General features: G+C 37.0%; 1 protein-coding gene across 2 annotated transcripts in view; it reads right to left on the bottom strand.

Annotated features, from left to right (window-relative positions):
- The window catches only part of PDE3A (phosphodiesterase 3A), a 307,235-nt gene that overhangs the window by 30,737 nt on the left and 249,370 nt on the right, over positions 1–27,128 (bottom strand). The window contains exons 4-7 of one of the 2 annotated variants that reach the window (XM_039249013.1): positions 26,010–26,164; positions 19,619–19,743; positions 4,014–4,233; positions 500–579 (exon numbers count right to left, since the gene is read on the bottom strand). In XM_039249013.1, the coding sequence (XP_039104944.1) occupies positions 500–579; positions 4,014–4,233; positions 19,619–19,743; positions 26,010–26,164 (580 nt within the window). The remainder of the gene's footprint in view (positions 1–499; positions 580–4,013; positions 4,234–19,618; positions 19,744–26,009; positions 26,165–27,128) is intronic. The other variant, XM_039249014.1, reaches the window with a different exon arrangement.

Genomic DNA, 27,128 nt, shown 5'->3' on the forward strand with positions numbered 1-27,128 from the left:
AGTCACAGAGATTACAAGTTAGCGGGCAGTCAAATAAGAATAAAACCAGGCTCGAATGCCTGTGTTCTTTTAACCTCTCCATAACATTGCCTCAAGAAAAGCATTTTTGCAAGCTTATAGTGAACTATAAACAGAGTCCTTTCTCAGTCTGTAATGTGGAACTAACTCCAGAGAGTTCCCTAAAATGGATGGCCCTTAAGTGTCCCAGATAAAATGACATTTCTATATAATTCTATGGATTTTATAAAATGACTTCTAACTTAAAAACATATAGATTTGTGTATAGATATTGAAAACCATTTTGAACTGCTTTGCATCAAAATTTTACCCATGATTAACTCTTAGGTAGTAGGACTATGGATTATTTTGTTTTCCTTCATTATCTTTTTTATTTTGTCGTCTAAAAAATCAGGAACATATGTTACCTTTTTGATCAGAAGGGAAAAAAAACAGTAAAGTGACTTCCATTTTGAGGAACAGAATCCAAACAAAGAATTACCTGTTCTGCCTGGTGTCCGAATGGCTGCACCGCTTCTTTCCACAGAAGCAGGAGTCCCTTGGGGATATGGCCGGCCACAGCTGAAAAAAATTGGGACAACTATAAGATTATTCTTTCTTTCCAAAAAACCACAGGCATATACCACCTATGTGTATATGAAGAGAGATAATAATCAAATCTCTCTACCTTCCACTTATTTGATAGAAAACCTCATTTTGCTTTATATATGGATGCTGATATGCTGATACACTGTTTCTTTTTTGTGAGAGTGTCATCAGTACAAATGATCAGAAACTTCACTCAACTCTCATCTTCCTTTATAGTCTAGAGGACTGTATGGTTTCACCATAGTTGAGGTGAAACCACTGGCAAAATTGTTACATTATTTAGAGAATCCTGGGATAGTCTGCTACCTATTTAGAGTAGTGATTTTGGAGGTGCTGATTTGTATTTAGTTAAAAAATACCTTTCCCAATGGATTCCTTTGTACCTGCTTAAAAGCTTTATAATTAGATTTACTTCTATGAGTTAAGAGACATTTTATACCCAAAGAGTCCTTTAAGAAAAGATTGCATATGTGAAAATAGAATGCTAGTATATGAATTTTTGCCACAAAATATACATTAATTCCTTTTTAAAGACCGACTAGTCACTGTTAAGGCCCTAAAGAAATGAACGAAATAGAGATACATTTTGATGAAGAGTGAATGTAAAATTGACTGGCACAGAATGCTAGTTGAGAAAAACAGGCCAAGGAGGTATGTTGTGAGTAACCTAGAAAAAGGAAAGTACTTAAGAGATTGGGCTCTTTAAGAGAGGACACTGGAGGATGTAGGATATTTTTCTTTTCTCAACAGTTTTGACTGTTTTATTAATTAAAAAGCAACCCCACAAATGGCTAGGCAAGTTTCTTCTCTCACTTATCTTGTTCAGAAATCTATGGTTAGATTTGAATTCTGCCTTTTGCTTCTGGGTTCTTTTCTTCTGCCTGATACTACAGGTCGCAAACAGTTTTTGTTTGCTATTTAACCACAGATTATTCACTCTAAAAGGAAAAGAAATGAACTGGTTCATAATTTAATATATTAAATGTCTCATCACTTTTATTTTCCCTGAATTGTGCTTAGATATGTGTTGTAGAGATAAGTGTTTTCCAGTCAGAGAATATTCTCATCCTAAGTAAATTTATTTTCAAGCCTTAAACGTAAGTGGAAAAGCGTCACATGTGTAATATTTCTAATTATGAAATCCCATCACTTTGATTTACAGAATCAAAAGAAAATGACTGGAACAAAGAGAAAAACAACAGACACAAATGATGGGCTTACATTCTTGGGTGATGCTTGGTGGATGCAGGGTTTATGAGTTTTAAGAATTTTCATTACAAGATAATACTTAAAAGGAACACTTAAATTAGTAGTCCAAATATACCATCTCCCATGCCAAAAAACCAGCTTCTTGCATAGACATTACAGCAGCCAAAAGACTGGGATTCAATGCCAAACCCTTCGAGTTCAGCAGGGGAAACCACAATAATTAGTCGTGTGTTTCTGAAGCTCTCTGTGCCTACATGGGTGGCTGCCTTGAAGGCAATAATAGAACATGGTTTGAATTACAGATTTATAAAGCCCAAACAAATAAAAGACACACTACTGGATTTATAAACATTACTGAACAAGCAGTCAGTGAAATTCTCTTGTTTTTCTCCAAAACTTCTTTTATAAAAATCCCATTACATTCTTCTTGCTAAGTCTACAAAAAATAGACCGTGATGAGAACAGCTATGTAAATGGTAGATCTCTTCAGAACATCTCTGCTTTCTTTAGGCAACTTATTTCCCACAAGTCTGAAGCCTGCAGTGGGAGAGTCTTCCTAGAAATGCTAGAAGCAGATGTCCTTAATGCTGATTACTCCACTGAGCTTCATCTTGGCGTAGGATGCACACCAAAAAAACATGTTCTTAAGGATGTTCCATCAAACACTAGCTCCATGGGAAATTACTGTATGTTCACCTAAAGAAATTGGTTCTGTGGTCAGATAAATTCAGAAAATGCTAGACGAGACAAAAATCAAGAGGTTTCTTTTTGCAGGACTTCTCAGAGCTTTTAATAAAGTGATGTGTGTTGTGAGTCACTGAGGGAAATATGATAGGCCTGTTTTACCACAGATCACGCTTTGTTTATGTGTATGTGTATGTGTGGGATGGGGGGATGGGATTAATATTCCAGGAAATTATTTCATTAAAAACGCTGTCATAGAGAGGATAACACAGAGACTTTTGGATGATAAAATAACTTTTTACTCTGACCCTGGACCCAGAAACTAACAAAAATGATTTTCCCTTTAAAAATATTTGTAAAGAGAAAAGAAGTAATATAGAGTTTTTGAATAAATAATCAGAAAATGAAATCTGTGAAGCTTAAAATGAATATAATAATTAAGTCTAGGTCCGTGAACCACCAGGTGATATTAAACAATCAATATGTAACATATTTATGCAAATGGTTATCCTCATTAACCTTAGAAAAGAAATAGCATTTTGTTCAAGACACTCTCATGATTATACTTACTTTAAAAACACTCAACTCTTCTAGTTAAAAGAATACTGTAATGCTTTAAAACCAGCTCTTCAAGTTGAAGCTTTTCATAACAGTAATACAGTTATCAGTAAGAGGAGATATTTGCTTTTCATGACAATGTTGGAAAAATAACTACTCTCGCTATATACTAGGCCTTTTTTCTTATCCTCTGTGACAAGACATCACTTCCTATTTCCAATTCTATTTAAAAATGATAAAGCAGTACAAGCTGATTGCTTAATTGCAGTCAGAGACCCATTTGAGTCCAACCATAATGTGTCATGTGTTATCTGCACATTTTCAAAGTGGGAATTGCACACATAAAATACCCTAAAAATCAATATAAAATCCTCCCTGGATATAAAAATATTCCAACACATGGGGCACCTGGGTGGCTCCATTGGTTGAGCATCTGACTTCAGCTCAGGTCATGATCTTGTGGCTCGTGGGTTTGAACGCCGTGTCAGGCTCTGAGCTATCAGCACAGCACAGGAGGCTGCTTTGGAGTCTATGCCTCCCTCTCTCTCTGCTTCCCCCATTTGTACTCTATCTCTTTCTCTTTCAAATATAAACATTAAAAATTTTTTAAAGTATTTTAACACAACATCCCGTTATATTAAATTACTTTATATGAATTTTTACTATACATTTTATGAATTCTCCATCAGTAAGCAGAGGAAATATACAACTAATTATTTTATATCATCTCCAAAGATTAGCTGTATGGACTATATGAACTCTAAGATTTCTATTAACAGAAAGCCACAAAAATTTTTTTCTACTCAACATAAAATACATGATCTTCTACATTTCCTCAACTGCCTTGGCCAACCGCCATATAGCTTATGTGGGTTGGAGGTGAGTGCTCCTAAGGAGGAAAGTAGTATTAACTTTCTGATGAGTTAAACTTCATCTTAACAAGACAAAGTCCTTACCTGCTACATATAACAGGTGGAGGGAGGATCTGAGGAGACAGGTCAGGGGCACTCTGAGTATAAGTTAATGCCCTGTGAGAACCTAGGCCTTGTTTGGCAGCCGTGTTGGCAGATTCTGGAAACTGCACTGCAGAAATTTTGCTGACTGGGCTGCTGGCTGGCGTCCCTTGGGGAGGTGAGGTACAGGGCGATGAAAGAGGTGAAATTCTGGCTAGGGCACCTAGAAAGACAAAGATTTATTAAATCACTGAATAAATTTTTTGAAAATCAAAAACTGTAGCTCCTACACTTCACCGTGGACCCCTTCTCACTCTATCAGAACCACGTGAGCACTCAGGCCATGAAGCTTGCCCTCTCTGCACACGACCATCTGGAGACAAAGTGTACGGTGTGCCATCTCCATTGTATGAAGTGTGAAGAATGAATCATCATGAAAAAATCAGTGGCAATGTTGGCAAATTGAGCTAAAGCCTTGGTGTCCTGGAGTAACTTCAGCACAGAAGGTATTATTTTCTCTTCCCATTTTTTGTTTCTTCTTGTCATTCTGACATAATGATAATAATTAAAATTTCCTCATGTGTTTGCCTTCTCTAAGGTTGTGAAATTTTTAGCAGTAACAGGATCTGCTATTGTTTTAAACATTAACTTATCTGGGGGCGCCTGGGTGGCTTAGTCGGTTGGGCGTCCGACTTTCGCTTAGGTCATGATCTCGCGGTTCATGGGTTCGAGCCCCACGTCGGGCTCTGTGCTGACTGCCAGCTCAGAGCCTGGAGCCTATTTCAGAGTCTGTATCTCCCTCTCTCTCTGACCCTCCCCTGCTCACGCTGTCTCTCTCACTCTCTCTCCTAGAAATAAATAAAAATTAAAAAAAAAAACAAACATTAACTTATCTGGAGCAGAGTTTGGCAGGTGTCCAATGCTTAAAATTTGTAAATAAGGAAGATAAATTTTTGAGAGGTAATTAGCTTTATTAACCATCAACATTTTCAGTGAAACTATGTTATTGGTGTGAGGCAGAACTCTGATCAGAATAGTATCTGAAGAAACATTTAAAAATGTAATACGATCCATTTCAGATGAAACAATAGACCTAAAGCCTAAATTTTAAGTGTTGATATCTGTGCCAAAGTGTGTTTGCTCTTGATTGTGAAAAGTGTACAGAAAACTGGCTTAGATTTCAAAGTACTGATACTTGAGTACAGGGACGAGATCTTTTGAAGTTCCACACTCCCAAACACAGAGAAGGCAGCCAGCACTGAAAGTGAAGAGAAAACTATCTCTGAACAGCCACGTGCTTACTGTTTTTCAGCATTTTATGGCTGAACAACCTACTGTAAGGCAAGTGAAATGAAATCTTGAGTTGTTTTCTATTTCTCACCACTTGGGGGAAAGACAGAATCGGCAACTCTCACATTATGAACTGATGTGTGTGGGGAACTGGGGGCTGGCTTAGTTTGCTCCCAATGCCAAGTTCTCTCAAAAGTTTGATATGTTACCCCCCAAGATTTTCGGGTCCACTGGAAATAATATTAAGCTTGCGGAAGGGCTTTTGCAATTTTTATGTGTTGTTGGCATCATTATTTCTTTTGTTATACTGAAGGAGAAATTGTGCTCTTCCTTTGATAAATGTGGAGGCCAGGAGCCTTCCTATCCTCCTACTTCTTTTAAATATTTCTGTTGATTTTTTAAAAGTTCATTTATTTATTTTTGAGAGAAAGAGAGAGTGTAAGTGGGGGAGGGGCAGAGAGAGGAGGAGAGGTAGAGACTCCCAAGCAGCTCCACACTGTCAGTGTAGATTTGCACTCCAGACTGGATCCCACAAACCCTGAGATCATGATCTGAGCCAAAATCAAGTCACACACTTAATGGTTAACCGCTTAACCGAATGAGCCACACAGGCACCCCTCTATTGTTGATTCTCGATCAAAAGATTAACACTTGCCTTCATAGGTAAATGAAAGCACTCAGAGAGGTTAAATTACCTTCCTATGGTCACAGTGCTAATGAGTAGGAGAAAATGGAGTGAGTGCTGCTGATCTTAGTAAAATGTGGTTTTAGCCCACACTTCTATCAGACTGTCCAAGGAGAAAGAAAAACCCATGATCTGCTAGATAGCATCTGTACTGCACTTTTACAATGACATGGCTAGGGGTTTATTTTGATTTCTATTTCTTTTGAAAAGATTTAGCTATTTTACCAAAGACACTGACAAGCCTACAGTATGTAATCTCCTAAACCAAACCAAACCAAATTTCACTTCAGTCTTGAGAGTTTCTTGACAAACCTATCATTGTGTGCAAAAAGTGGGTTACAGGTGCCTTGTGAAGTACTACGGCTGTAATTTTTTAAATAAAGATTTTATTTTGGAGGCTTCAGAATAAATTTAATTTTTAATATTATTTCTAATATTTTACAATGATATTGTATTATAATTTTACACAACAAAGGAAATAAAATTTTCACCAAGCTCTAAATCCCTTCCCATTTCTCCAGTGCTGTCTGTGGAACACTACTGTATTGACACATATTATTTCTCACACACCATACATACAGAGCATACTCATATGCTCTGATGTAAAAAGGTTGGAAATGGCTAGTTTAATTTAGGCTATTTGTTAGATTATGGCCAACTGAGTCTTCAGATAATCTTAAAAAGGAGTGTAAACATAAGGAGGGGGATGGGGGTATGATGTTGCAAAAAGAAAGTGTCTACACAGAGTAGCTGTGCACCCTGTTCCAGAGACTAAAGATGCAGGAGTCAACAACAAAAAATCCCAGATCTCTTGGAGCTTCCCATCTCTTGGAAGAGACAGAAACTTAAAAAAAAAAAAAAAAAAAAAAAAAAAAAAAAAAAAAAAAAAAAAAAAAAAAAAAAAAAAAAAAAAAAAAAAAAAAAAAAAAAAGAAGAGGTGGAAGAGGGGGAAAAGGAAAAGAAGAAGGAGAGGAGGAGGGATTAAAAGAAAAAATCTCCAGGGGTGCCTGGGTGGCTCAGTCGCATCTGACTTCAGCTCAGGTCATGATCTCACAGTTCATGGGTTCGAGCCCCACGTCAGGTTCTGTGCTGACAGCCAGCTCACAGCCTGTAGCCTGTTTCGGATTCTGTGTCTCCCTCTCTCTCTGACCCTCCCCTGCTCATGCTGTCTCTCTCTCTATCTCGGAAATAACTAAAACATAAAAAAAAAAATTAAAAGAAAAAAAGAAACTCCAGTAGTTTTATGTGAAAAATAAAAATTATTTAAGAAAAATAATGCAGAGAATATAGAACAGAGAACAGATATCCAGAAATGTTCTAGGGGTAAAATTTAAATAGAGGCCCAGTGCAGTAAGGAAGACATTTAGAAAAGTATTGGGGGAAGCATGTTTCAGAAAGAGGAACCTACCTGGGAGAAGTCAGAAGGTCAGCTGGGAGGTCAGTGAGGAAGGGGAAAGCAGCTTAGTGAAGGGGAAAAAGGGGCAGGGAACAGGAAACGTGTCAGAGAAGCTTCCAGGCAAGGCTGTAGAGGGCTGACAGGCCAAGGCAAGATTTTAACTGTTGTATTTTGGGGGGAGTTGGGGGGTGGGGAAGAGACTTCTGAAAGGCAATGCTTTGGGCAATTCTTTAATTATTTTGATTGTTAATTCTGAGTTTTTGAGTTTTCTACCACTTTTTATTTTTTTAAATAGTCAATAGGAGGGGCGCCTGGGTGGCTCAGTTGGTTGAGCATGACTTCAGCTCAGATCATGATCTCACAGTTCGTGGGTTTGAGCCCTGTGTCGGGCTCTGTGCTGACAGCTAGCTCAGAGCCTAGAGCCTGCTTCTAATTCTGTGTCTCCCTCTCTCTCTGACCCTTCCCTGCTCACGCTGTCTCTCTCTCTCTCTCATTCTCAGAAATAAAAAAAAAAAAAAAAATTTAAAAAATTAAAAAAAAATAAAGTCAATAGGAATAGTGCCATACGTGTCTAAACACAACATATTTTCTAAGGGCAATTTATGAGAAAAGTGATCTTTTTCATTGCGAATTCTTTATAGCTGCCAGCTGATATTCTTAGAGAAATGCAATTCCCTCTTAAATACAAATTTAACAATCCACTCAAGGATTAGAGTTCTTGGAACTCAAGGATTGACTAAATTTAAACAGCAGACCTTAAGACTCCAAACTTACTGCCTGTGATGAAATGTAAAATAAACCTTGTAAGAGAGGAAAAGCACTTTGCTTCTGTAGTACTGTTAGTCTACATATTTTGAACACTTCTAACAAGTACAAGTCCTGGCAACAACCATGAAAAGAGGGATATTTGCCCTCAGTCACAAAGACAGCAACATAGGATGTTCCTAATTTAGCTCTCCCTCACAAGAACAAGCAAGAACTACTCAACAACCAGACACCACTCAGAGAGTCCTGGCACATGGGAGTGAAGCTGAAGCACTACCCCTGCACCACAAAGATCAAGACAGACTGCATTTGGAGGGTAAAAAAAAAGAAGCTATGGGGTGACCACACTGCCCTACTCCCAGCCAGCACAATAATGCACAAAGTCTCCCCCGAGCCTCTGGTTCCTTCTGTAGGAAAAGAGAACCCAAGAGGATATCCAGCACCCCTTTTAGAACTGTAGGCCGCTTTGTGGGAGTCCCTATTCTGATCCGTACCATGGGGACTATAGGGGAATCTGTGAGGCTCAACCACTGGGAATCTGTGTCAGATAAAGGAGGCAGGGAGTTGCAACTAGGACATGGATTGTGGCAGACCAAGTTCATACATGCAGTGTCCAAATAGTATATAGCAGGTTTGCTCATCTGTAGAAACAAGCTGGGGGCACGCACGGATCAGTGAATTTGGTAGGTGCAGATGTGCCTGATTCAGATTCTTAAGCAAGGAGTTTTGCCAGCTCTAAAGCCCAGTACGCCCATACCCAGGCAAAGAAGTAAATCGTAGTCTCATCCACTGTGGGGTGTCCTCTAGCTCCATCGGGCCAAAAGGATTGGTGACAATTCCCAGAAGCAGCGAGGTCCAGTGGCACTTGAGCCAAGAGGTACAAGGGCGGTGTGGAATACCCCAGAGCAAAGCCAGGACTGGGTGTGGAGTGTTCCCATGCTACGCAAAAGCAGGGGGATTCATTCATAGCTATGCCTGAGGTAGCTCCTAGCCCCTCACAACCTGAGCGCCTATTTGGGAAACCAAAAGTAGCTGGAATGACCCCTCCCCTCCTGCCTTGGCAGGGAGCTCAGACATAGCCCTGCTCACTGTAGAGAGTGTCTCAGCCCCAGCTGACCAACTCCTGGAAGCTGTGTAGTCCAGCACCACTGGAGCTGACAGATGGGCAGGGAGAACGAACAGCTTTCAGAACAAAGCCAGTGGCCCTGTTTGGTCAGGGAACATGAGATGTGGGACAGCGTGAGTTAAGAAAACAAACAAAGAGCTTTATTGGCTGTACAGCTGCTTCTCCTGCTGTGCTCAAGCAGAGAATCTAATTTTTAGCCCTACTCATTGCTAAATGCAACCTATAGCCTATCTGACCAGGGGTCTAACTAGAGCATATGGAAAGCTGCATAACCCACCAATAGCCTTAGATACAGTGGCACCTGAATAGAGAGCACAGCCTGTGGGTTCCCCCATCTGCAGAGGAAAACTGATGACTTTACCTAACCAGAGCATGCAATGTACACTCCGGCCTGATTCAGGTCCCCAAACAACAAGGTGCACAGTTCCTGGGTCCTTGCTAGGGTCCCTGTCATAGCCCCACTATTAATGAATATAGTATCAGTACCAACCATCTAGAAAGCCTCACCAGAGAATCAAGGCACTGTGGAGCCCATATTACAGCGCCATTTAGGTAGGGAACCAAGCCAATAGTCCTATCCAACTATTCTCAGCCAGTGGCACAACCCCTCATTCCCAACCTCAGAGCTTGAATAGGTGTTTCACCCCAAAACAGGCCACAATAGAAGGCCCTACCTGCCCAAAGACATTACCAGGAGACAACCCCAAAAGAGACTGAGCTGACTGGTTAAAACTGTCTCTGCAGAGCAAACCTACAAAGTCTGGAAAAGCTCAATTACTCAAATGCATAGATACCAACATAAGAAATCAAGGATCACACACAAAAAAAATCAGATAAATATGACACCACTAACAGAAACTAATGAAGCTCCAATAACTAACCCTAAAGAAATGAAGATCTATGACCAATCTGATAAAGAATTCAGAATAACCCTTTTAAGGGAGTACAGTAAACTAGAAGAAAACAGACAGACAACTAAACAAAATTAGGAAAGCAATGCAAACAAAAAAAGTCTGACATGACAAGGAAATAGCAATCATCAAAACCAAAACCCAAATGAACAAAAACCAAACAGAAATCCAAATTGGAAAGATACAATAACTGAAGAATTTAATAGAGAGTTTCAAAAGTAGATTTGACCATGAAGAATAAAGAATCAGTGATTGGGAGGGTAGAGCATTGGAAATTACAGTCAGAGAACCAAAAGGAAAGAGAATGAATAAGAGTGAAGAATGCTTATGGGGGTTATGGGACACAATAAAAGGAAATGATATTTGTGTTATGGGAATTCCAGAATAAGAAAGGAAAGAGAAGGGACAGAAAGTATATTTAAAGCACCAATGGCTAGAAACTTCCCAAACCTGAGGAAAGAGATGGCCATTGAAAACCATGAGGTCCCATAGATCCCAAAAAAGTTCAGCCAAAATAGGGCTACACCAAGATGCATTACAATTAAATTGTCAAAATTTAAAGACAAAATTTTAAGAGCAGCGAGAGAAAAGAGAGGTTGTATATATAAGAGGACCGCCAAAAAATGATTGGCAGATTTTTAAATAGCACTTTTCAGGCCAGGATTAAATGGGATGATATACTCAAAATACTGAAAGAAAATAACGGTCAACCAAGAATTCTATACCTGATGAAGCTCCCCTTCAGAAACAAAGGAGGGATTAAAGACTTTCCCAAACAAACAAAAGCTGTGGGACTTGATTATCATCAGACCTGCCTTTTAAGAAATGCTAAAGGGAGTTCTTGGACTGGAAGTAAAAGAATGCTAATTAACTTCATAAAAAGGTAATGTAAATCTCACCAATAATGACAAATATAAACTCATAGATTCTGCAATATGGTAACAGTGGGGCATAATTCACTTAGAATTCTACTTTAAAAGTTAAAAAAATAGTAAAAATACCCATAACTACAATAATCTGTTATTAGTTATACAACATAAATTACATGTAAATTATAACAACAATATAATAACCTTAAATGTGAGGGGGAGAGGAACTGAAAGTGTAAAGTTTATGAATTCTATTGAAGCCAAGCTGTTATCAGTTTAAAATACTGCACTTTAGGGGCACCTGGGTGGCTCAGTCAATTAAGTGTCCAACTCTTGGCTTCAGCTCAGGTCATGATCTCACTCTTGTGGGGCTCCGTGCTAATGGCATGGAGCCTGCTTGGGATGCTCTCCTTCTCATTCTGCCCCTCCACCCCCTGAAAATAAATAAATAAACCTAAAATGAAATAAAATTAATAAAAATATAATAAAAAATAAAATGCAGCATTTTAAGATATTTAAGAAAAATTTTTTAATGTTTATTTATTTTTGAGAGAGACAGACAGAGCATGAGTGGCAGAGGGGCAGAGAGAGAGGGAGACACAGCATTCGAAGCAGGCTCCAAGTTCTGAGCTGTCAGCACAGAGCCCGAAGTGGGGCTTGATCTCACAAACCATGAGATCGTGACCTGAGCCGAAGTCAGAAGCTTAAACGACTGAGCCACCCAGGCACCCCTTAAGATATTTTATGTGTCATGGTAGCCACAAGGGAAAACCCTTTAGTAATTACACACAAAAAAATATGCTGAAGATATGAAGTGAAAGCTTACAGATACCAAAAGACATTAAAATATAAAAATAAACAGCAAGGCAAGAAAAAAGGAACAGACCCACAGAATACCATAAAGCAATTAACAAAGTGGCAACAGTAAGTCCCTACCTATCAATAAATATTTTAAATGTATAGATTGAATTTTCCAATTAAAAGACACAGAATGGCAGAATGGCCATGTTGCCTTAAAGAGACTCACTTTAACCTTAAAGGCACAGTACACTGAGAAGGAAAGAAAACAACATTTCAAGAAAATGGTAACCCAGAAAAATCAGGAGGAGCAATACTTTTTTCATACAAAATAGACTTTAAGATAAAAATGGCAAAGAGGCAAAGAATATTATTTATAATGAGAAAGGTGTCTTTACAGCAAGAAGACATATGAATTATAAAATATTTATGCAACCAACACTGGAGCACCTAAATACATAAAGCAAAAACTAACAGAGCTACAAGAAGAAATATAGTAATAGCTGGGAACTTTAATACCCAACTGTTCGCAATACATGGATCAGCCAGAGAGAGGATTAATTAGGAAACAGCAAATTTGCACAACACTACAGACCAAATGGACCCAACAGACACACATAGAATATTCTACCCGACAGCAGAATACACATTCATCTCAAGCACACACAACATTTTCTAGGATAGACCATATGTAAGGCCACAAAACAAGTCTTAGCAAATTTAAGAAGACTGAAATCAGGGGCACCTGGGTGGCTCAATCAGTTAAGCATCTGACTTCAGCTCAGTTCACGATTTCATGGTTTGTGAGTTTCAGCCCTGCATTAGGCTCTGTGATGATGGCTCATTCAGTCTCTCTCTCTCTCTCCTCCTCCCCTGCTCGCTGTCTCGCTCTCAAAAATAAACAAACATAAAAAAATAAAAAAAAGAAGATTGAAACCATACCAAGTATCTTCTCTAACTACAATGACACAAATCTAGAAATAAGTAACAAGAGGAAAACTGTAAAATTCACAAATGCATGAAAATTAAACAATACCTTCCTGAACAACTAATGGATCAAAAAAATTAAAAGGAAATTTAAAAAGTGTCTTAAGACAAATGGAAAGACAACATATCAGAAATTGTGGGATACAGTAAAAACAGGTCTGGTAGGGAAGTTCATAGCACAAATGCCTGTAGTTAAATCTACATCTTAGGAACTAGATAAAGAAGAACAAATTGAACTCAAGAGTTAGCAGAATAAAGGGAGTGATAAAGAATACAGCAGAAATAAATGAAATAGAAAAAGAAAAACCACAGAGTAGATTAACCAAACTAAGAGTGGGTTCTCTGCAAAGATAAACAAAACTGACAAACCCTTAGCTAAACTAACCAAGGGAAAAAAGAGAAAGGACCCAAATCAACAAAATATAAATGAAAAAGGAGTCATTACAGGGAAAACCACAGAAATTTAAAGGATCAAAAGAGGCTACTACAAACAACTATATGCCAACAAGCTGGACAACCTAGAAGATGGAAAAATTCCCAGAAACCTATAATTTACCAAGACTGAAGCAGGAAGAAACAGAAAAATCTGAATACATCAGTTACTAGTAAGAAGGTTGAATCAGTAATCAAAAACCTCCCAATGAAGAAAAGCCCAGGACCAGATGGTCTCTCTCATAAATTTTACCAAATATTTAAAGAAGAATCAGCACCAATCCTTTTTCAAATTCTTCCAAATTCTTCCAAAAATTCTTCCAAAAATACTGAAAATAAGTAAAAACTCTCAATTCATTTCATAAAAATGAAAACATTCACTCAAAAAAAAATCTGTGTTCTCATGTTCATAGCATTATTATTTATAATAGATAAGAGATGGAAACAACTTAAGTGACCATCAGTGGATGAATGGATAAATTATATATATATTATATATAATGAAATATTGTATCTATAAAAAATTATATAATGAATATTGAATATTGAATGGATATATAATGAAATATTATTCAGCCATTAAAAAAAACAATAAGGAAATCCTACCAATGGCAACAACATGGATGGACCTGGAAGGCATATGATAAATGAAATAAGTCAGAGAAAGACAAATATTGTATGATCTCACTTATATGTGGAAGCTTTAAAAAAACAAAACTAAAAACACCAAACTCTGAAAAAGAGATCAGACTGTGGTTACCAGAAGCTGGAGGTGGGGGAAGGAGGAATTAGAGGAAACTGGTCAAAAGGTACAAGCTTTCAGTTGGAAGGTAAATAACTACTAGGGATGTAATGTACAATATAACGAGTATAGCTAACATGGCTGTATGATATACAGAAAAGTTGTTAAGAGTGTTAAATCATATGTGTTCGAAGCACAGGGCCAACATTCCCCTCATCCCCTTTTCTTGTTTTTCCTTTTCTTTTTATTGTATCTATAATGAGAAGATGAATGTTGTCTGAATCTATCGTGGTAAAAATTTCACAATACAAGTAATTTAAACCATCATGCTGTGTGCCTTTAACTTACACAGTAATGCATGTCAATTATTTCTCAATAAAATTGGGGGGGAAAGCAGGGATATTTTTATGTTGTGAGAAAATAAAGGTATAAACATATAAATTCCCTTTTTCCCACACCAAACTACTTCAATACAGCGTAAAGTGTTAATAACAAAATGGGTACATACTTACGTGTTTTGTCTGTAAGTAAGAGATGTATCAGTGCTAAAAATAATCAAATACTCTATTTCTAGAAATGGTAGACTACAAGTAAATTTATTTCAGATGTAGGAAGATAATATTCCAAGGAAACAAGATAAATGCCCATCTTAGAAATCTTTAAGAATAAATTATATTCTAGGTTTTTAAAAGATGTGATCATGTACAAAGTTAGAAGGCTTAACTTTATGAGCTTTGGAGTTTCATCCAATTTCATGCTGCATGTTCACATATTTACACATGCACACACAAGGGGATTGGGGAAGGGATTCAATTAAACCTGCATTTTCAATTTCATTTATCATTTTGTATTTGACTCCAGGAAAAAGACATAGCTTATGAGATATAAACCTTTGAGTGATTCAAACTGTCCTGATGTGAAAGACAAAACTGGCACATTTAAAAATTTAAAAAAAATTAAAAATTTAATTTTAAAATTCTAAAATCCCAACTCCTTTGAGTGATTCAGTTTTTAATTCCTTGCTTCTAAGAGCATGAGAAAATGTGTCAAGACACTAGGAACTCTGGACAATTAAAGGGAGATGATAAACAATACTGGAGGAAAATTACTTAAGTGAATCCGTCTGTTTTATGCTATAAAATTCTCATTTAAATTTTAACTGAAGAAGAAAGGAGCATGTCTAATAAATACATGTCTCTTTTCTATGTCCTCAGTAAAATGGACAGCTCTAATATTTTTCCAAAACAGAAAATGTATCTACCATATAGAGAATGCAAAAAGAAACAACCCCTCCCCTCCACCACTGTGTGCCATAATTAAAGTTGTCTCTCACCTCAAATTTTCTGTAGGGAAAACTCAGTCTAACTTGCAGGTGTAAAGAGATTTGTAATCACTGTAGGAGGATTATAAGAATCTTATAAATATGAAAAGAATCCGGGAAGGGTCTACTGCAAACACAGTAAGTATAACCTGGAGGAATTTTAAAAGCAGAATGACAATGGCAGGTCTACACTGTCAGTGACTCATAATAAAAAAGCAAGACTGATAATGTAAATTATATTTAAATATCCTGCTCCCGCACTTTAATCAAAGAACTTCTATGTGCAATTGTATAATAATTGCTTTTGTTTCAACTATTTATATTAATACTGATTGAGCTAGAAGATATACTGTTGTACTTAATTTGTGCAGAGAACAGATTTCATTAGTTCCCTCCAGAAACAGGTCATTTACCTTTCAGTGTTTATTCCCTATGCTTGCATCTCCATACCTCTCTTGCCTATTACTTCTTACTTCCCTCCTCCGATTCTCTTCACATTTTATTTGGTTCCATTTCCTTACACTGTTTGCCACATTAAGGGGCTTCTAGCCCCTTTCCACATAGGCATCTCAGTTAAATACATGAAATAGATCACACCCACTTACCTCAATCAACACCAACATGTCATCAATTCAGGAAAACGAAGGTTTCAAAACAGAAGGGATCATTTGATCAGGAAGAACTGTAATTAAATTTCAGCTCTCTGATTCTTGATGGACTTTCTTCCCTTTTGGCAGACTTTTGGGGATTTGTTTAGTTGAATTCAGTGTGCATAGGATGTAGGTTATTTTGTAAACATTTAGCTCTGCTGTGACAGCAATCTAAATATGTCACAATGCAAAATCCTCTCCAAAGTAATCACGACGGAGATACCTTATGTACCTTATGGCAAGAATGGAGAGAGGCTCTCACCATACCTGTGGTTCTAATTTCTACCAACTGCCTTTGTGGTATGTTAGACGAATATTTTTTCTTTTTACACTCTGTTCTTTCTTCTTGACTACAGTAGTATAAACTGAGAGGCAAAGGACACAGGAAGATGAGGCTGTTCCTCACGTCTGTGCCATTATTTGCTCTGTCATCTCTAATGAATGAACTAACTATAATTTTCAGCTTTTTTTTAAATTGACACATAATTTACATGGAACATCACTTTTAGGTATACAGTGATTCAGCATTTGTATACCAATTTTAGCATAGGTGCTGTCAAAATGAGCATGATTTTTAGTTTCTTGACTTTATCGTGTTGGTTATTTTGATAATTTTAATCTTCTAACCTAAATGAAGAAACTGAGACATACAGAATCAGATCCTTCCATTGTCATGTACCTGTTGGCCAAGGACAGGACCAGATAAAAAAATCTTAATTTTAAATTCCTCCATTTGTTGTACTCAGTTTTCTTCTAGTACAAAGTCATTAGGACAAAATAAAGGATTCAGGAACAATTGTTTGAACTTGGGCAAGTTGCTTAACGTTTTTGTGCCTCAAGATCCTCATCTGAGTCCTCTTCCTAAGCTCCGAGTGTAGAACATTTAAATTTATATTTCATCCCTTTCATTATATATCATTATTGTCTGACATTTTAATTCTGCCATAAAAATAAAAAAAAGTTACCAACCTAAAAATACTATTATTTATGCACACAATGTTTGATAAACTCATGGTTTTCAAGTTTACTGATCATTTTTATTAGATCTCAGACTTCTTCTCTGCTATTACTTGGCTTTCTAGAATACATTCCTCCAAATTTCTTTAGTTAAGATTTGGCAGGTGGCAAAGTTTTGACTTTCTGAAAGTATCTTAGTTCATTCCTCTACTGTTGTGAGATCGATGTGCCAGCTATACAATTTCAGGCTATTATAATCTCTCAGAACTTTGAAGAAAAATGTTCCACTGTGTTCTGATGCCCTTTATTTTAGATAGTTCTCCTCTTAGACTGACCTGCTTTCCCTGAAATTTCCTTTTTTTGGCGGACTTTAAGATTTTTTTTTTTTTGTCTTCAGTGTTGTGTAGTTTCACTACCTTGTCTTTGTATAAATTTTTTTGCCTTTACTCTGCTTTTCCTTAGCATATATATCCCCTATCCTCTACTAAAATTATGATGTTATACTGGCCTTTTCTTATATTCTTACATTTCTTAAAACCTCACACATCTCCCCATTTTTCATCTCTGCCACATTCTGGGTAATTTCTTCATATTCTCCACTCACCAGTTTGCTATTTCTCCATTCAATAGTCTGTTATTCCATTTATTCTATCCTATTTCCTTTATTATATTTCTGAAATTATATATAGCTTCTCTGCAATTATGTCTTCTCTCATTGCTGTTACTTTTTATGACCTCATATTTTCCTTAAAATATTTACATAATTTAAAGTTAAAATGTAAATACATAAATATTTTAGCATTTAAATATTTTAACTCCTTTAGAGATATGTAAAGTTGTATTTGTTGTTTGTTCCTGACTCATGGCAAGAAACCCTGTGTGTTTTGTGTTTAGTTAACTTGGTTATAAGCTCCAACTTGTTTGAACTTGATATCTTAGCCCTTAACTGGTTATGCTTTCCTCCAAAATTATTTGCACATATTTTTTTAGAGAGCCAAGGGTCCCACTGACCTAGGACAATTTTAGTGCTCCTTTAAAGTCTCAGGCTTCATGTGGAATACTCAAATTTAGTTCCTTTGTCTTGATGGAGTCCCAGATGAGGCTCCATATTACTGAGGCAATCTGCATTTGCCCTCAGGCAGACCAGTTTAAGTATCTGCCCACATCTTCATGTTCCTGGCCCTGACTGAAAGTTCAATTCTATTTCTCAGGTCATTAATAACTTCTAAGTCATATGACTTAATGAGGATCAGATTAATTTTTGGAAAACTGGATTACTTTTAGTGGTTTCTGCAATGATGCAATTCTAACAAAATCACACTTTCTGGAGGATGTGTCTTCCTACGCTAAACAGATTTCAGCAAAGTTGGTGCTTATGTGATTCCAAGAAAGAGTCACCAATAGAAAGTGGATGATAAAAGGAGAATGAAAGTACTACACTTTCTAGATGTAAGAAACAATAAAGAAGATGTACCTCTTTTAAAATTAAAAGTTTATATTTCAGGGTGGTGTCTTGAAATATTAGTGGAAGTAATGTGAGTACTGTTTCTCTGACCCACATAGACACTTCACCATTTTGAGGATTCTGCTTCTGGCTTTGATGCCATAGTTTGTAATAAACCCATGCTTCTTTAAGAACAAATAGAAGAGTTAAATAAATAAATAAATAAATAAAGCTTTCAAGGCAAGATGATCAATTCAGAGGGACTAGGTTCTCAGAGAGAGCAGAGAGAAGATACCCCAGCAGGGTAAGCCAAAGTCCTATGTACTGTTCTTCCTTTCAGAGCATTATCTACTGACCATTAGCATGGAGCAAAATTCTGGGAATCTAAACAGAAGGGTGCAGCTATTAGGGAAGCAAGTCAGCAGAACTTTTAGTAATGTCATGACACTAATGACAGGAAAACTGGAGTCTGGGACTGCCGCCATGGCAACCAGAATGTGAATGTCTAATAGCCAAGTGAGAAGGGGGTAGTTTTCCCCTGGAGCCATTTGGAGACTTCTTAAGCTGCTGTAAAGGCAGAAGATTAAGAACATATGCAGGAAGCTACTGAAAATCTCATTAGAGTTTTCTGCAGTACAGAGAGGTGAAAACTTCTAGACAGAACATTCCATGAAGAAGAGGTAATCATATATAACCCAGACTCTCAAGTGAGATTTTAGGAGGGGATAATCTGGCAACAGAATCTGACAAAAACTGTATTCCAGTTCTGAATCAGCACAAATTCTAATTAGATGAAGTAATTTTACCCAAAACATTCCCTTTCCTACCTGAAACTTAACTGTCCTTAATTTTGGTATTTATACTCTTTTCCAACAATCTCTTATAAATCTCATAAATATCATACTCCTGAAAACTAGCTTTAACAAACACTAAAAATAAAACTGAAATTTGCCTGTACATCATTAGCTTTTATAAGATAATGTTTCCACAGATTATCCTCAATGATGATACTTACTTCCTATTCATCCAATAAGTTCAAGATATTTAGCAATGCTGACCATGTGCTTTGCTATTGCCTGTGGAAATTTAAGTAACTAATTGGTTATTGAGGCTGTTTCTTTTTAGAAGAGTCAAACCAAACACATCCTCAGAATCTTGTTTCAACACTTAGAGCTTAGTTTACCCCAGACTACACACTCACTAAGTAGGAATTCTTCTCCCAACAAGCTACTAACCTGGTCGATTTGGCTTTTTTGAGTTTATATGGTTAGCTGCAGAAACAGCATAGGATGAAGTGAAGGATCTGCTTTTGGTGAGGGTCATCATCACTGGGTTATTCCAAGAATCGGGACAAACAGCACTATAAAGACAGAGCATAAAGAAAAATGAAGAAATTATTAATCAATTATTGGCATAGAACTTGCCAGAATCCAATCATCATTTCTATAATCAGCTTGTTAATCTGAGTCATGGTCCAGCTTCAGTGACATGACTATATTACTTTCAAATGAAAAAATAAGTTATCTGAGCTCATTTTTTGCTACAGGGATATAGCAGTTACTCATCAAACACACTGGGTTGAAAAAAGAGAAAAGATAACTTCCTATTTATCCAGTTAATAGGAACCAGACACCTTCTTACTATGCTACTGTAATCATGTTCCTCACAGATTTTCTAAAACCTTGACTTTTTTTTTAATGCTTGCTTTTGACAGAGAGAGAGAGAGAAAGAGCAAGAAAGCATGTGCAACTTGGGGAAGGGCAGAGAGAGAGGAAGATAGAGGATGTGAAGTAAGCTCTGCACTGACCGCAGAGAGCCCAATGTGGGGATCTAACTCAGAAAGCACAAGATCATAACCTGGGCCAAAGTCAGATGCTTAACCCACTGAGCCGCCCAGGTGCTCCAGACTTGACAAAGTTTAACAAAGTTCATAACTTACATTAGTTATGAACAGCAAACCGATTTATTGGTATACCTAAATTTGAAATTTAAGTGATGATAAAACTATTCAAAGATCGTATTCTTTGCAGTATTTTATTGTGATGGAAAGGTTAGTAACAAGCATGTAGCCTACAATTTCTTTTATTGGTGATAACCTGGAAAGAAAGGGATGATGAGCCAAATCCTCTTGTAAACATGTTAATGACGGACCTTTTCATAAACACATTGAAGCTATTTACTAGGAGAAAGGTAATGGACAGTTGAACCTTCATCTAAGGAATACTTTTATGAGGCTATCCTTGGTCTGCCTTGGTTATTACTGTAAATAAATCTGGAATTAATGGATCTATGGAAGGTTGGGGAGGAGAATCTTACACATCCATGTAATTAATGGGATATGAATTTTGGAGGTGTTCCAAACCAAAATGTTTTTGCAATGCTGAAAACCTTGGGTTCAACCTAAAACAGAATCTCTTTTAACTTGAAAGAGAAAAGAATTTAGGTAGCTGCGTTGGCAGTCTTGGAGTGCTGCATGGGAAAAACACCTGGTCATGTTCTGCTAATACCTGTGTGCTTTCAAATATTCACAAATTTGGTACTGGGTAAAATCTACAATTTGCACGAGTATAACTTGACAACTTGACATTCTGCCAATCTTGGACTGGCAGCTTCCTTTCCGGCAGTGCAAGCAGGTCTGTCTGGCTTACTGTAAATAAACCTGAAATTGATGGAGGAATGGAGTCCCGAATGGCGGAGATTTGTCATGTAAGATGTATAATTAATAAGGCATAATTTAGAGGTGTTCTGTAACCAAAAGAGTTTCCTCCATGGAAGCAACATTATGCATGCATTACTTAGAATTCTGCGTGTTAAATACAAAATAGACCATGTGCTAATGTGGAACAAAAGGACTTTTTTAGGGTGTTGCACTGTTTCATAACTCTTGAAGGGAAGAATGCTGAGCATGTGCTTTGCTATTGCCTATATTCTCTGATTATTAGTAACTTTAGTAATGAGGAAAATCTATAACTTATGGGCACCTGGGTGGATCAGCTGGGTGGGAGTTTGACTTCGGCTCAGGTCATGATCTCCCTGTTTGTGAGGTTGAGCCCCTCATAGGGCTCAGTGCTGACAGGCTGGAGCCTGGAGCCTGCTTCAGATTCTGTATCTCCCTCTCTGTGCCCCTCCCCACTCATACTCTGTCTCTCTCTCCTTCAGTACAAATAAATATTTTTCAAAATTTTAACCTATAATTTATGTTGAATTCTCTGACACTGACACTTATGTTACTTCATTTCTTCTCTTATTTTCCTTTTCATATTTTTCAATTGTTGATTCAGGCATTTAAAAACTTCTTCTCCTAATTCTAATAGCAGTTTACAAAATAAATTATAGCAAAGGCATTTGAACTACAGAATGAACCCCAGTGTTTATCAAATACAATTAAGAAAAGCACACAAGGAGCGCCTGGGTGGCTCAGTCGGTTAAGCATCCGACTTCGGCTCAGGTCACGATCTCACCGTTCGTGGGTTCGAGCCCCGCATCGGGCTCCGTGCAGGCCGCACAGAACCTGGAGCCTGTTGCAGATTCTGTGTCTCCCTCTGCCCCTCCCCAGCTCATGCTCTGTCTCTCTCTGTTTCAAAAATAAAAACTAAAAAAAATTTTTAAAAAAAGAAAAAAAAAAGAAAAGCACACAAAATAATATCTGTTTCATATTCTTCTTGAAATCTCCTTTTAGGCATTTCAGAAGATCTAAAATTCTGAAACAATGAAATCAAAGAAAACTTGGGATCTGAGATAGATAACTACACTATTTCCTTACAGCACTGTTCCCTTTTAACTTCTTTTGCTAGATTTAATGAGTGATAAGATTTACTGTGAAGAATTTTTATGCAATGTATATTGGCCTAGGAGTTTTAATTTCTTAGTACAAAATACAATGAATAGGTTATTACTTTTCTATGTACTTTTAAAAGAAAAGACCTTAACGTTAATTGCATTTATTATATTTATATACTTGTTAATATCACAAGAAGTTTTCTATTATGAAGCCTAGCTCAAAAACTGCCTACAACTTTTCTTAATATAAACATTGAAAATGTTACTTTTGCAGTTTTATAAAGTATAATAATAGAGTAACTTTAGTACATGGAAAATAAATGAACTTGATTAAAATTCTAGCTTTACAGTCCTTCTTAATATAACATTTATTAAAATATATATCAATAAAACAATATGTTTATGTATATGTAGATATATGTATATGTATACATGGGCATTACAGTTAATGGCACTTTAAAACATAGTGCTTTCTGTGAGCCTCACAATAGTTTTCAGTTTTGGATCAACCCTTACAACACTTTCTTGATTCCTGTTTAGGTCTCATAGACACGTAAATTTTGGGTTTTGCAGAGGAAAGCAGCTTGGGGAAACCTTTACTTGGTCATCTCAAGCTGACAACAGGAAAAGTTTGTACATGCCTGCTGTGGAAGATCTCAATCCTCTTCCACAAAAGTAGATTTTATAATCTCAGTTCTACCCATAACACCACCATCCTAGGTCCAAAAAGTTTGACCAGATCCTAAGTGTTTGTTGCTATTGTTTATTTGTTTTTAAACCGAGTTTACAGCCTCCTTTTGGCCTAATATACTGAAGCAGGGGTCAGTTCCAGGGCTGATTTGGAAGGATTAAGGTTAGACTTATTTCAGACTTTTATGATTTGTCTCACGCCTATTTTTGAAGCATATAGTATTATTCTACCCAGTTTACCTCACAACTGTGCCACAGTTCCCCCTTCTCCCATGGATTCCTTGTAGAGGATGCTGAGGCTCAGACAAGGACCTGCTCCTCGGGACACACATCTCTGAGTGTCAGGGCCAAGGTCCTTCTGATCCTCAGTCCAGCGTCCTTTCTACCCTGCTATAGGTAAACTACCCGGGAGTGAAGCACCCAGCTAAGTACTGAAGGGGACGTAACTTAAGCTGAGGGTTGCTCCTAATTTCCTCTTTCCACTCCTGTTCTTCTGATCACTACAGTCCTCAGAGTCTTCAGTAGGCACATAATGAAGGAAGAAATGAAAAGGCTGAAAGGGAAGAAACCACCAGGGCTAACACTCAAATCAGTTTTGAAATCGGTCAGTAATTTATTAATAGGTCTCCTCAGTGAAGTTTTAACTTTGGTTTATACTCTGGGCTTGGAGATGGTCTACGGCTATCTTTTCACTGTTTTCACCCATAGCAAAGAAAGAGTCCACTAAAACAAGTTCTAGTTAATGGTGGTACTATTGCCAGTAATATATGGCTTCCCCTCAAATTCTCTTCAGAATGAATTTCATTTCTTCATAGTGGTGAAAACTTGCAGTTTTCAAATTTTATATCAGGATTTTTAATAGTACAGTGAAATTAAGGAATAGTACAATTAGGGAGAAAAATATACTCTGGCAAGTCAGCTGTAAGGTTTTTTGGGGGGGGACAAAGAAAATGAGTGGGTTATACACTCTTAACTATTTTAAAAATATTTGATTATGAGTATTTATTTCATTAAGCAGGATTATAGGATCCCTGGGAGTTTAGCTCAAAAAAGTTCTTGAAACCCTCTCCATGATAATTTGAATTACAGTCCCTAATCTCGCTTAACTAAGAAGAAAAGAAATACAAGAAATGAAATGTGACCAGGATTAACAATTACAGAAAAGAGACATTTAAAAATGCACAAATGGATTTCTGGCAAAGTCACTGTATGCAAAGAAAATCATGGAGCATTAGCTCTTCTATGATAGAAATCTTGGCAAAATTCGTTGGTAAAATAGCTTCCCTAAAGATATATACTGAGAACAAATTCATCAATTCATTTTCTTTCTTTAAAAATTTTTTTAACATTTATTCATTTTTGAGAGAGTGAGATAGAGCACAAGCAGAGGGCGGGGCAGAGAGAGAGGGAGACACAGAATCTGAAGCAGGTTCTAAGCTCTGAGCTGTCAGCTTAGAGCCCAATGTGGGCCTTGAGCTCATGAACTATGAGATCATGACCCAAGCTGAAGTCAGATGCTAACTGACTGAGCCACCCAGATGCCCCCAAAATTCATTTTTTCAAGGAACAAATATTTAACTATGATCCACCATCACTTATCATTATTTGCTGTTGAAGACACTGACAATGGTCAATATTTTCAGAGGAAAATATCACCAAAGACTGTAATTTAAAACTTTAGGAAATGTTCACGAATCAGATTGGGTAATCTTCTCCTGCAGTGGCATTTAAAGTTTTACAGAAGTCCAGGTAATAAAATGGAGTAGAATTCCACTGATATATTAAAGAATCATTTGAGTTTGCTTCTGATTCTATAGGTTCATTAGACTACCCATGTTAATATGGGAGAAACCCAGGAAACATATTTTTAAATGACAAAGAAAGAAAAGTTAGTCATTAAACTTATGATTTGAAGGGTTTCCATTTCTCTGCCAATCCCAAAATAGTGCTTTATTGATATTCAAGGCCAAGATTGGAAGAAAATTACTTCTAATATTGCTTTCATGGAGTTCAACAAAAATGTGATTATTTTTCAGTCATTACGTCATTAAGAAAACTCATGCAAATGTTTCAAAAACCTGAAATTGTATGGGAAATATTTTTGAAATTACTGAATTCATATAAAGATGCTATTTTTATTCTAACTAGAAAAGGACAAACACAATAGCTCCCTCTAAAAGCACTTCTTTCACGATGAAGTTTTCTTCAAATTTCTTTCTAGATCTTAACACTATCTTTTCTTTAGCTTTGGTATTCTAGCTTTTAAATCACATTGTAAAATCATAATTAATATGCTAACAGAATAAAGTCTGTTCTATTTCTCAATTGAGATATCATCAACATATTAGTTTCAGGTATATAATGTGATTTGATATTCGTATATATTGTGAAATACTCACTAAAATAAGTCTAGTCAGCATCCATCTCCACACAGTTAAAACACTTTTTTTTTTCCCTTGAGATGAGGACTTTTAAGATTTACTCCCTTAGCAACTTTCAAATGTGTGATATGGTATTATTAACTATAGTCACCCATGCTATATATTATATCCCTATCACAATTATTTAAAACTGGAAGTTTGTACCTTTTGATGCCCTTTCCCCATTTGGCCCACTCCACCCTCCATGTCCGATCTCTGGCAACCACCAATTTGTTCTCTAAATGAACTTTAAATTACCAAATGTTTCAACATATCCAGGTACCCTCAGAATGATGATCTACTTTTTGATCTGATCTTTTGCCTTTCATATCATGCTAGGATAACCGGGCTGGTGGGCTGGGAAAATCTAACAACAACTTGCAAATATCAGATTGGATGCTTTTGATTTAAGAATCTCAAAATGAATCTCAGTCTCTGTAAAATGTAGCCTACCTTTACTCTGGGCTCAACTCTTCCCGTCCTGTTACACTGGCTGGCATCACCTCAAGTCCCTGTTCTTACTTACATTTAAGATCACACAACACAACTTAAGCCTAATTGTCTGATATTAATCCCTATAGTGCTACTCTGCATTTAAACCATATACCTTCTTCACTTTTGAAGCTGGCCTCCAGGCAACTGTAGTTAGTTGGGCCACCTTTCCTCTGTAATTTATAATTCCGTTTGGTAAGTAACTTCTCTAAGTGACGTGAAACCAACAGGAGCATTGCCTAACCTTGATGAAGATGCTTCGTGCAGTTTGATGCTGGCGCTACGGTCCCTCCGGACTGGGGCAGGCTCCAAAGTGGGTAGACCTGTGGCTGAGGTGGTGGTTGTCCAAGTTGATGAAACTCGTCTCAACAAACCAGGAGGCAAACTCCTTCTCAGACGCTAGGAAGAAGGAGTGTTGATTTTATTACCAAGCATATTTTTGATCACTAACTTCTATGTAATAATGGGAGGAAATGGGTTTTAAATTAGAAGTGAATTTATTAAAATCTATTGACTGAATATCACCTATCTGGAATCTGGTTGGTCAAGAATTCAATAAAAGAATGCATATTGTAAAATTAACATTTGGGATCTTCATTTCAATGATGACAGGGGCTTCTGGGTGGCTCAGCTAGCCGAGCATCTGACTCTGGCTCAGGTAAGGATCTTGCGGTTCATGAGTCTGAGCTCTGCATCAGGCTCTGTGCTGACAGCTCAGAGCGTGGAGCCTGCTTCACATTCTGTGTCTCCCTCTCTCTGTCCCTCCCCCACTCGTATTGTATCTCTCTCAAAAATAAACATAAAAAAAGAATATCTCTGATACTAGCTTCTGATACTTCCTAAAGGTCTGAATATTCATCTTAGAAGGTAATTCAATAGTAAGAGAAAAGTCAGGCACTTTAAATATCAGGACTGATGTCTAACTTCATGTCTATTTTGAGACTGAAAGGAATCACTTAATCTCTCTCCATTCCTTTACTGTCTTATCATGCTTAGCCATACTTTTCACAGGGAAGCAGATGTTCAAAACATTACGTAAATACCTAATTGACAAAGTTGTGTGAAAAACACATTCCTGAGTCAAGAGGCTCAGAAGAGCGAAAGCATGGGTGTTACAAAATGACCTCTAGCTAAAGAGGAGAGAGACGCCTGTTTACCAAACAGACAACTGTGCAGGATGTGCCAGAGATGACTTAGACTCTAATTTTTATTGTTTTGGTTTTTAATATGCCCCATTCTCATGCAAGGTCTAAACTAGGTGTAAGATCCTATTTCCTACACCTTAAGTTTGTAAAACTCCTATCTTATATGTAAAAAGAAAGAATTCTACAAAGCACTAAGGCCATCTTCTACCTTAAATAAT

The sequence above is a fragment of the Hyaena hyaena genome, unplaced genomic scaffold (genome assembly GCF_003009895.1).
Source record: "Hyaena hyaena isolate Hyena2069 unplaced genomic scaffold, ASM300989v1 scaffold_326, whole genome shotgun sequence".
Taxonomy (NCBI): Eukaryota; Metazoa; Chordata; class Mammalia; order Carnivora; family Hyaenidae; genus Hyaena; species Hyaena hyaena.